A 12,060-nucleotide genomic window follows, 5' to 3' on the forward strand; every position below is an offset into this window, starting at 1 on the left:
TATCTTATAGGCTTGTTAGAGGATCATTTACTTCGGTTGGGAATTGTTAACGTTATTGCTACTCATGCATCCATGAGTGAAGAGAAAGCGGGAGTAGACATTTTCTCAAAGGCTTTATCTTGTTCATTATCATTGCGTCTCCCGGATTATACTCCCATATTCGAAGCAGAGCTCTTAGCAATTCTTTTAGCCCTTCGAAAACTTCCAGAAAATTATTCGGCAGTTGGGAATGTTACTGATTCGCTGTCAGCATGTAGATCTCTCACTTCAGCTTCTCTTTCCGAGTCCTCTATTTTAAATGCATTTACTCATAATCCTTGAAAACTTGTGTACAGTGCGGTTGGTACGGGTGCCAGGTCATCGGGACATATTTATAAACGAGACGGCTGATGCTCTGGCGCGGTGGTGCCTAGATGGTACTGTGATGTCCACTGTACCTGACGCAGCTCTTATTACTGAATCCAGATTCCGCAAATATTCCTTGCTTCAGGATTCCATGAAAATTAAATTACCAGGTCAAGAATACTGTCATCTTTCTTTTCCTTTGGATAATAAATGGTGTCCCACTCGCAAACTGGAAGTGTCTCTTACAAAATTTCGATGCCGTGTACCTCCTCTCAATTTTCATCTCTCGATGCCATGTACACGCATGCCTCGTTGTTGGACATAGAACTTGTCCTGAAAGCCAAAAGTCTTAGAAGAAAGATACAGGTTCAGCAATTCCAGAAATCCCTCAACAGAGATCCCACACGCGTTCTGAAAAGCAACAACCCTCTAACGTTCAATACAGTTGCGGACCGTCAAGAACAACTTGTCATGGGGAACAGAATAAAACAGTTCCTCAATTTCAATTGAGAAGCCACAGTTTACCCTTGGTAGTTGATCTCTGAAGTTTTCTACCATGTTGTCCGAGCTGCTGTTCTTGTAAGGATCTTCAGGGGACAAGGTCTTCAGATGTTGTTGCAGGTATCGGCCGACCGCTACTTGCCAAGTTCCTCTTTCCGTGACAATAGCGCGGGAAGGACACTCCACCTTGTGGCTCTTGGCACTAAAGAACACTTTGAGTACGGGAACCTTGTTGCTCTGGACTTCACACTTTAGCCGATTAAGCTGCAACTCCTCCAGAAGGGCCGCGGCCTTCGCTTTAGCCTTCGTTGGCTTCATGTCAGCGGGGCTAAAGTTCCTTATAGCTGACAAGGCTTTCTCATCAACTTCTGTGGCAGCACCACGAATCCGCCTTCTTTATCAGCCGTCATAAGGGCGAGCCCGGAAACATTAAGGCAGCTCGCGCCTCTTTTCAGTACAGAGGTGCCATCCTTTTTTTCTTCTCTGTAGGCGTTGCGCACGGCATCAATACCGTCCAATAAACATTGCTCTCACTCTTCTCCCTGCAACTTGTCAGCGATCCTATGAGCTGAAGCCAGGAGCTTGTGTTTATTAAGCGACACTTTAAGGCTGAACTTCGGACCCCTCTTTGGAACTTCATCAACATCCGGTGGGACAACCACCCTTCCAAGAAGAACAGGAACCACACGAACCTGCTTCTTGGGGTCATTTGGCATGTTCGGCCGACACCTGTTCCACAGGAACTGTGTGATTGCCCCGGCCAGCTCCTTGTAATCTTTCAGTAGCTTGAATCCAGTCAGTCCCGCCCCCTTCCAACTGAAGCATACAAGTTGCAGTCAGTCCTGCAGCAGGCAAACGTGCCTCCAAAGCTCGCTTCTGAGAACCTTCGCCATCCGTTTCCAGTGACCTTCCGAGCAGCCCAGAAAGTCGAAGTGTCCGGAAACACTGGGAGGGCGCACATTCTTTCTTAGGGAATAGTCCAGGAATCTTGCCTCGAACGTCGTAGCAGTGATAAGGCTCGTACACAAAGCGCATTGCTCCTCGAAGGAAAGTTGACATAGAAGAGAGCCCCATGTAGAAGAAATGAACTCAAGAAGCATACGGTAGGGGGCTAGTTGGTAAGACTTGGAAAACATAAAATTGCGCCTACATACAGGCCACAATAAGAAAGAAGTGGACGGGACCAGCGCAGACTAACAACTGACTTATTTGGATCACGCCTCTCTCCCTCAACAGCAAAGTGAATGCACTCCATCAAACATAACCGTGCATCGTGTATGACAACTTAACAAACAAGAAATTCAACTTCTTTCTTGTAAAGGTGTAACGAAGCTTCACTGATACACTTATCGGGCCCGTATCGTATAATATCCAAGGCTTCGATTATTTCCCGTGCCTTTCTTTCTTTTGCATGGCCGATGATCTTTGCCTGCTTGAAAAGCGGCACGCATTTTCCTTTTCCTGTCGTTTTACAACAGCGGCGTAGCCAGAAATTTTTTTCGGGGGGGTTCAACCATACTTTACGTATGTTCGTGCGTGCGTTTGTATGTGAGCGTGTATATACACGCAAGCAAAACTGAAAAATTTCGGGGGCGTTTGAACCCCCAACACCCTCCCCCCTGGCTACGCCCCTGTTTTACAACCCTGGCAATGCCTAGGCAGGTGCATCCCACTCTGTTAAGTGAGCGAATAGCTGTGCTCCTGCAGACGCTTATTATTGCAGCGTCCCGTCTGCCCGATATATAGTCAACCACAGCTAAGTGGAATCTCGTAGACAACTTCCGTTTTGCAGGGCACATACATATTTCTGTGAGCTATTCCACAGGCTTCTTTCTTCCAAAAGTTTTTGTTGTTGCTCGTTACTGAAGGCAGTGGGAAAGAAATTTGATATGAATGTTCACTTTTCTGCGCCTTGTAAATTGTTCCGTCTCTGTGTGCGTGCGAGTGTGTGTGTGTGCACGCGTCTGCGTGCGCGTGCGTGCGTGTGTGTGTGTGCGTGTACATGCGCATGCGTGCGCGCGCGCGCGTGTGTGTGTGTGTGTGTGTGTGTGTGTGTGTGTGTGTGTGTGTGTGTGTGTGTGTGTGTGTGTGTGTGTGTGTGTGTGTGTGTGTGTGTGTGTGTGTGTGTGTGTGTGTGTGTGTGCGCGGATGCGCTACGTGGATGGCATTTAAGAGGTTTTTTTTTCAATATCGTTTCTGGCAAACATCACCGCCAAGATCGCATGTCGGAATCCGAAACAGCTGTCCGGGTTCTCGAAGTCAACCCTGGTGAACCACTCCGAAGTGTTCACATTCTTCCAATTTCGATCAACATTGGTCCACGTTGATGTTAACGCTTAGAGTGTTTCCGTGCCGCCTACCGCTCTCCGTGCAGTGCGCACCCATAAGTGTACACACTGTGTTGAGAGGATTTTCATCACACAGTATAGCTGTCGCCCAACCCTTCCACCAATGTTCCCCTTACACAGAACATCCCAGTACGGTGGGAAGCCTGGGTGTCTAGCGCGATCACCAGGTGTGATGAGCGCCGTAGGGAGCGAAGTGCGCAGGAACTTCCGGGTCATCTTATTTTCGTCAATAAACCTGTTATTCTCCTCTCCTCTCAAGCTAGCTTGCGTCGTTACAGGATTGGTTCCATGTGTTCGTTTTTTGAGCAGAAACAATGCATGGACGAGGCAGCGTCAGACGCTTTTATTGTCCATCGGCGTGCGTCAGGGCTCGTGTTGTACCGTTAGCGGCATGGCGGCGGCGGCGGCGCCCTGCACGGCGATGGGCACGATGCGCTCGTTGGGCGCCGAGGCAGGAGGCACCTTGGGCGCCGTGATGGTGAGCACGCCGTCGGGCGACAGCGTCGAAGACACCTGCTCGGGCAGCGTGTCCTCGGGCAGGATGTAGCGGCGCGTGAACTCGCGAGACACAAAGCCGTGCTCGTCCATGCGCTCCTCGTGGCGAGCCGACACGCTGATGCACCGGTCCACCGTCTTCACCGTGATCTCCTCCGGCGAGAAGTGGCTCACGTCCAGCATCACCTGCGCAGTGAAGGAACGCACCACTCGTTGGAAGCGGCAAGGACACGCGGTGAGGACGAGCAGAGATGATGAGGGCGTTTTAACAGTGCCGGTTTACCGCACGATAAGTACAGCAACGCCGTAGGGTCGTGGTCAGCACGTAGCCATTTCGAACTGCAAGACCCGTATACCTCTTATCATGCCATGACATCGAGCTACTCGCGCACCTGATATGTTTTCGTATCGTGGTATATTTAACACGGAACGGTAATCGCGTAGCGTATACGCAACACCAGCACTACTAGAACATCCTATTAACTTGTAAAACCTTAGCATGGATAACTGTACGTAGCGTGTTTTGACGCGAAGGGCGCAAAGACGAGATCAGCCAAAGGGAAACAAGCGCCACGAGTGTCCCTTTTTTGGTCGTCATCTTGGCGCCTTTCGCCTCCTAACTAATGTATGTTTCGAAACGACACGAAGAGAGAAATGAAATCGGACGAAAAGACTCAGATGGTCACACCTCTCCACGTTGCTCGTGCGGTGCTTTTCTGTGGCAGCCATCGAACTTCCCTGAATATTCATGAACTTCCTCGGGTATTTGTGTATATCTTCCAAATTCCTTCAGTAGGGCGCGGGACCTTCGAGGCCATGCACAAACCGAAAGGAGTTCACCGCATATGACAGACACATCAGTGCCAGTTCACTCACTTGGAAGGAATCCGGCTCGTTTCGCAGCTCGGACACCCCGCCTCCTCCCCTGGACAACTGCCTGCGGAACGGGGCTCGCATGCCGATCCGCGCGGGCCTCAGAGCCCACAGGTCATCATCAAGCAGCGGGGTGCCGAAGTGCTGGTCCAGCAGCCGGCTGTTGTCCCACGAGTCCCACGTGTCCCACCTGTAGTCGCGTCCGAGGCCAGGGCGGGGGAAGCACGCCGACGGAATCAGGCTGCGAGCCATGTCTCCTACAGCTGGAAGTTGTAGGCTTCACCTCTGCACACGCAGAATCAAATAGTTTATGAGTGAGGGAATGATGCCGCTTGTTTGCAACTATATATATTTGTGTCCTGTGGTCTGTCCTTTAGATAGATAGATAGATAGATAGATAGATAGATAGATAGATAGATAGATAGATAGATAGATAGATAGATAGATAGATAGATAGATAGATAGATAGATAGATAGATAGATAGATAGATAGATAGATAGATAGATAGTAGATAGATATGATAGATAGATAGATAGATAGATAGATAGATAGATAGATAGATAGATAGATAGATAGATAGATAGATAGATAGATAGATAGATAGATAGATAGATAGATAGATAGATAGATAGATAGATAGATAGATAGATAGATAGATAGATAGATAGATAGATAGATAGATAGATAGATAGATAGACAGACAGACAGACAGACAGACAGACAGACAGACAGACAGACGTCTAGAAGCTTGGTAACGGCGTACCTTTCATTCACATATAGAGGAAAGAAAACAAAACATGAAACGTGAGCAAACACAAATGCGAAATAACATTTAAAAAATTTACACCATTTCCCGCTAAAGGGGACCATGAGGCGATGCGAAGCTGGAGCACTTGCACGATCGCGTTCCGTTGGCGTTCGTTGGGCATGCTACCGACCTCACCTCGTGGAACGCGAAGATTAACACTACGCGCGTCGTGTCTTCCCTCTAGCCTGGCTGTTAATTCTCACAGGGCGTGCTGGGAGCGCAGTCGACAGGCGCGCGAGAGAGAGGCAGCGTAAGAGAGGAGAGAGAGAGGGAGGGGACGCGCATGCGCTGGCCCTCATCGCGGCGCTGCGCAGGAGAGAATTTTGGCATGTCGAGCCCGCATTTCAGAGGAGCCAACCGAGGCAAGCGCTGGACTGAACGCGCGCAGCGCTCTACCACTTGAAGAAGAGGAGACTAGAGGAGGAGAGTAGCGTATGCGCCATGAGAGCAGAAGCGAGAACGCAGGAGAAGCGCAAGCAGTTGCTGGTAGAGAAGTGGAGAGAGTAACGCGCAACTGTTGGAGAGAGGGAAGGAGGAGAGTCGCGCATGCGTAGTGTGAGTGCGGACTACTACGCCGCGTGCGGATTACCACGCCGCGTGACATACCCCCGAGCAAGAGATACTTCGCATCTAAAACTTCATATTAGAACGAAACAGCAATTATTCAAAGCGCACAAATGGGAACTAAAGATTTTCGAAAACAACGTACGAACAGTTTATTCCAGATTGTTTAGCAGCCCTCTGCGTACACATTCTGGGACTCCAGGCACAATGAAGTTCTGCACTCCATGTGCAAAGGATCCAGAGGTGAGCATAGCTGGCATTGAATATACCGCAATGTTGCGCACAATGTACGCTAGCGAGCATATCGAAAGAGTTCTCAGTGGCGCTGCACACGCACTCAAATAAAAAGGAGGCACAGTGGCTTATGAAAGCATAAAAAGCCAATTGGTAGTGAACAAATGATGCATTTTGAGAGTCGGGCCTTCTTGTTTTATTTGTGTTTTATTAGAGCAGGATGGGCTGGAAGAAAACGCAAATCTACGTAACTGGGCTTGAATAAGTGCGCTGTTACTTTTATAGTTTATATGTAATAAAATACATTTGTGAGAGATGTAACTTTAATTACTTAATTCAGAGAACACTTCATATAGTTTAGCATGAGGTGAAAAAAAGATGCATTAAATGAGCGTTTCTATCTCGATCGTTCGCACACTTCAGTGTGCGCTGTTTACGTAATAAATTAAATGGTAAAATATCCAATCGATTGAAAGGCTGCAAGCTTAACTGATCACGTAGCGCAAAATTTGACACTGGACAAGAGAAGGGACGAAGACGAGCGCTTACTTCCTACCAGACAGAGAAGGGTCTTCGTCCCTTCTCTTGTCCAGTGTCAAATTTTGCGCTACGTGATCAGTTATGCATTAACAACATGCCCAACTTCATACTCTTGGCAGCTGCAAGCTGTTGTTCTTGTAGATAGACTAATCTTTCATTTGAAGCGCACATTCCCGTAGCCGTCAAAGACGTTATGCGTTGTTCGTCCAACCCAAAGAATTAATTCAGCAGACTAAATTCGTATTCAAGAACGTGAAACATAGAATGTGCAATGCGTTTGCATAGAAGTGCTCGCGCGACTGTATATAGTGGGATTACTGTTTGGAATTTGCAAATGGGTGAGAGACTACGCTGACGACTGCTTTGTATTATCCCGCGCAGTCTGTTAAAGAGACACTAAAGGGAAACAATGAATCGGTTTAGATCGATAAATTGTGTCATCTAACAAGCAATCTTTGATTTCGGGGTCGTTGCTTTCCAGAACGAGTGCGGGGTTACGGCCACAGGCTTTCTTGATATGCTCAAAGTGTACCTCACCTCTACCTTTGCTCAATGGAATGGGTGTGTTTATTTCCTGTATGCGTAGGTTCTGCATCGTTCCCGTGCTTAGTGACTCGTTTCAAGCACATGTGCGAACAAGCTTGAAGCGAGATTGGAAGGGACAATTGTGGCAAAATGCTTTCGGTTTGCGGATGATTACCTTGTTCTGTTTGACTACAATGATTGCGCCTTTGGATCTTCCCTTCAGGCCACTTTGTCAATTTTAAATGCGAAGCATTTCTTAGCGAACTTCTGCGACATTGAGCGTATCTATCTATCTATCTATCTATCTATCTATCTATCTATCTATCTATCTATCTATCTATCTATCTATCTATCTATCTATCTATCTATCTATCTATCTATCTATCTATCTATCTATCTATCTATCTATCTATCTATCTATCTAATCCGCCTACGACTTTGTGCTCTCCTGCTCATTTCGTTAATCGAATGTACACCAAAATTGGTATGGCCCAGCGCCTCCTCTATTTTTCTGTGCCTGGGCGAAGGAGCGGAGCGCAATGGGAACCGACCGTCGGCGTTAGTGCGGCTTTAGCCGCCGGGCGCCGCACCGTAGTAGACCAGCCGTCGCGCCGTCGCTCGCGGAAACGATTGCCGTGGCTGCATTCGAAGCTGCTATATGATTCATTTTTCGGCTGTATTCGTGTTGTTTAAAGTATAATGAAATCTTGTAAACTGGAATCATGAAACACTTCTCGTTCTGGGCAACCAGCCCATTTCGAAGGCATCTGTCTTTCGCGGCTATTTGATCGAGACGCTCGCGCGTCGTCTGCTAGCCCGATTCCAGAGAGCGCAAGCCAGTGATGCGCGGAAAATTATTTTGTCACCGTTACGTTCGCTTGACTGAGAGTCGGTTATTGACTGCCTCAAAGTCGATTTTCGAAAGCAGCATTTGCCAAGAGCTAATACTGAAAGCTTGGGCGCTTAAAATTCCCCGATGCGTGCTACCGTCTACTGGTGTAGCACACTATACGCAAGCCATGAGTTCGTGCGCTAACTAGCATGAAATGTCGCCAAGCTGCTTCTAGTGACAATGTAGATAATGATTGTCGGTTGTTTCGCCGGTAGCGCATGTAGTGTCCATGGGCTCCGATTCTTCAGCTTCGGGACATAATGTCAGCGCTGCATGCACATGGCGGCGATCGCGAGGCAGCGTTCCTACTGGTACTACATCAGGGGCGTAGCCAAGGGGGGGGTTGGGGGGGTTCAAACCCCCCCCCCCCGAAATTTTTCAGTTTTGCTTGCGTATATAGGCATGCACACATACAAACGCCACGCACGAACATACATAAAGTATGGTTGAACCCCCCCCCCGAAAAAAATTTCTGGCTACGCCCCTGTACTACATGCATTCGTTGACTGTTCGGACGCAGCACGGTCACGTTTAGGGATACTTGCCATGCTTGATTCAGTTGTTACCTTGGGCTGCAAACCTGAAGGGTAGTCTGCAAAGAGTGACGCTACTGCATCCTTCGTAAGCCGCCGCTTCTTATATTCTATGAAATCTTTGCGTCGTAAACGACGTCTGCATATTATAGTGTAGTTTGAAGATGTACTAGGAGACCAATTATCCCACCTAATTACTGCAAGCCACCTCTACCGAACACCAGCGGCAGCTGGAATTTTATGGAACGACAGCCGAACAGTGTATTAAGGCGAAAGCCTTAGATGCCTCATGAAACGCGAAAATTGACCGTCGGCGGCGTCAGCACGAGTGATGCAAAAAATATTTACGTTATTACGTCATCATATGACGTCACAGATCATAAAATTTTGTGACATCGTCGTGACGTCACATAACGTGACGTCGTCATATTACATCTTCGCTTGGTCAAATGGGCCGATCACGGAGGCAGTGCATGCCTCCGCTGATGTGCAGAAGCTTGCACTGCCTCCGATCATTGAGGCTGTAAGAAAACCACGTTAGGCGCAGAAATATCTCGGAGAAGAAAAGAAGAAAATGGCTTTCGTCTTTCAGTCGTCTTAGATGAATGCATACGGGACCCTGTGAGATTTTTTTTCTTTATCAATAAAGGGAAACAAAAAAAAAGACAATCGTGATTTCTTTCAGTTCCATTTGCAGAGTGGAACACAAGGGTATGACATACTAAGGCATTGGCGTGGTTGCTACAGCCTGAAATGGAAAATAAAACGCGAATACTATCAAACTCGAGTGCAAGTATCGAACCGGCAGCACGGCCTGACACACTGCCTGCGGAATACGTACAGCGGGGATGGAAAGACACGCGAACATGCGGCATCTGCATTCTTTGCTGTTTCGCATTTATTTTCAAATGGTTATAGCCTGGATGATTAATGAAAAGACGACGTCATCCATGACACAATCAAAGACCATGTAGTATCTTTTTATTGCCACCACGGTTAGAGCGTGATGAAAACAGCGCGCCGCTATGTTCGCGTTTCTTTCCATCCCCCCTGTACCTGTGAAAGCCTGCGAGAAGCACAAATGCAATTTAACTCGGACGCATACATGAATTCGTGAGCTTGGTGATACGCGCGGCCGTTGAGCGCCAGCTTCCCGTAGTCTACTTGCACAGCGCCACCACGCGGCAGCGGCGAGCGGACGCGGAGCGCGCGCTCGACGGCCCGAGGAGAGCGTTCGCCCAGGCACTGAAAAATAGAGGAGGCGCTGGTATGGCGTAACATGACTGTATGACGAACATGAATGACGAGTCATAACATGAAAATCATGACATGCATGTCATGAACGACATTATATGCATGCCACAGTCTTGGTACTCTTACGGCCGTTTCGTTAACTTTATATATACCAAAAATGATACGGCGTGACAAGAGTGTATTATGAACATAACTGACAGGTCCGAACATGCAAAGCACGACACGCATGTCATGTACAGCATGATATACATGCCACGCTCATGGTGCGCTCGCGGCCCGTTTCGCTAGCTTGATATATACCAGCATTGGTACTGCGCGACGTTACTGTGCAGGGGCGTAGCCAAGGGGGGGGGGGTGGAGGGGTTCAAACCCCCCCCCGAAATTTTTCAATTTTGCTTGCGTATATATACACACACATACAAACGCACGCACGAACATACATAAAGTATGGTAGAACCCCCCCCCCCCCTCTCCGAAAAAACTTCTGGCTACGCCCCTGTTACTGTGTAACGAACATAAATAACATGAGTTAACATGAAAATCATGACACGCATGTCATGTACAGCATGACCTACGTGCGTGCCACACTCATGGTGCGCTGGCGGCCGTTTCGCTAGCTTGATATATGCCAAAACTGGTATCTTGCGACATGACTGTATGACGAACATAATAGCACGAGTTAACATGAAAACCATGACACGCATGTCATGTACAGCATGACTTACGTGTCACAATCATGGTGCGCTGGCGGCCGTTTCGCTAGCTTGATCTACCCCGAAATTGGTATGGCGCGACGTTACTGTGTAACGGACATAAATAACACGAGTTAGCGTGAAAATCATGACATACATGTCATGTGCAGCCATGACTTACGTGCCAGGCTCATGGTGCGCTGCTGGCCGTTTCTCTAGCTTGGTCTACCCCGAAATTGGTATTGCGCGACGTTACTGTGTAACGAACATAAATAACATGAGCGGCACGCATTTTCCTCAGTGACAGACACGGCGATGTATGCAGCTCTTTGCCGGCTGCTTCACATTACATCGATTCCCACAACGCGTGGGATCTGGCGGCTTTTTATGGAATGCCTTGATCTGCTCGTTATCACCCATGAGATCGCTGAAAATGGTGCACCCAAATATCTTGATTTAAGACTATCCTTTTTGAACCGTCATGTGTGTTGGAGCTACGAGCCCCGCGCCACAAAAACTTCTCCTGCCTCAGCTAGTCAAGCGGGGTATCATTCAAGCATGCCTGCACAACGCCCTTATCGAGTCCTGTCATCGCTCTATTCGTGAAAGCATCTCCTCGCAGATCGGTAGACTGAAGGAAGCCGGTTACCCCCGCCATCTTCTCGTTTATGTTGCTTGAAAGCTGCGCAAAAAGTTGAAACAATCGGACAATTGTCCGAATCTTCAACGTCCTGGGGTGCTATGCAGGATGGTCCGAGTTTGGCGAAACTCGGGGCCTTTCCGAGCTCTGGCGAAACCCCCTTTTGAACGATCTGACAGTACGCGAAGGTGAAATCCAACCCTCAGCGAGCGCTCCGTTTCATTGGTTACGATGGAACGCGGCGTCACGTCAAGGGGCATTCAGACGGGGGAGAAATGCTCGGGGGAGACGAGGGGATTGCGGATCACGTGACCACGACGTCACGGATTAGCGAGTGGGCGTGACCCCCCCCCCCGCGGCCTCCTCGGGGGAGACGGGGACCTTTCCCCGAAAGACAAACAATCCCCGGCGGTGGGGGATATAGCGAAATTTCAGGCTCTTGTTTGGCCACTTTTTGCACTTGCTCCTGCAAATAGCGGCAGCGGGTGTACAGTCTGCAGCTACATGTCGTCTGCAGCTCGCGTCAGCACCTCGTCAAACGGGTGGTAAGCCGCCAGAGTAGTCTAGTAACACTGGTCTCCCCCTCCGTTCTCCTCGTCCGCGTGAGTGGGGGGCATTTGTGGAGACCTCCTCGCGAGCTGACGTCACTAGGCTCCGCCTTTATCCCCCAGCATTTCTCCCCGTCTGAATACCCTCAGGGCGGTCGAGAAGGTTGGGTGGTGTCGTCAAACAAGAAGCAGCTTCTTACATTTGTTTGTCTCCACCGAGTGCAGAAGTGCACCCATGCAAGAAAAGTCTACTAACTATGCTCTACT

The 12,060-nt window shown here is 48.7% G+C and overlaps 1 protein-coding gene across 1 annotated transcript; it reads right to left on the minus strand.

The window, feature by feature from the left end:
- Window positions 1-3,535: 3,535 nt before the first annotated feature.
- Window positions 3,536-4,844, minus strand: LOC119397089 (alpha-crystallin A chain). The gene is made up of 2 exons (XM_037664530.2): window positions 4,566-4,844; window positions 3,536-3,875 (listed from the first exon to the last, which is right to left on the minus strand). Exons 1-2 carry the CDS (start codon window positions 4,812-4,814, stop codon window positions 3,558-3,560), a joined length of 567 nt encoding a protein of 188 aa, XP_037520458.1. The 5' UTR covers window positions 4,815-4,844; the 3' UTR covers window positions 3,536-3,557.
- Between the last annotated feature and the right edge of the window lie 7,216 nt (window positions 4,845-12,060).

This window comes from Rhipicephalus sanguineus, chromosome 6 (assembly GCF_013339695.2).
Source record: "Rhipicephalus sanguineus isolate Rsan-2018 chromosome 6, BIME_Rsan_1.4, whole genome shotgun sequence".
Lineage (NCBI taxonomy): Eukaryota > Metazoa > Arthropoda > Arachnida > Ixodida > Ixodidae > Rhipicephalus > Rhipicephalus sanguineus.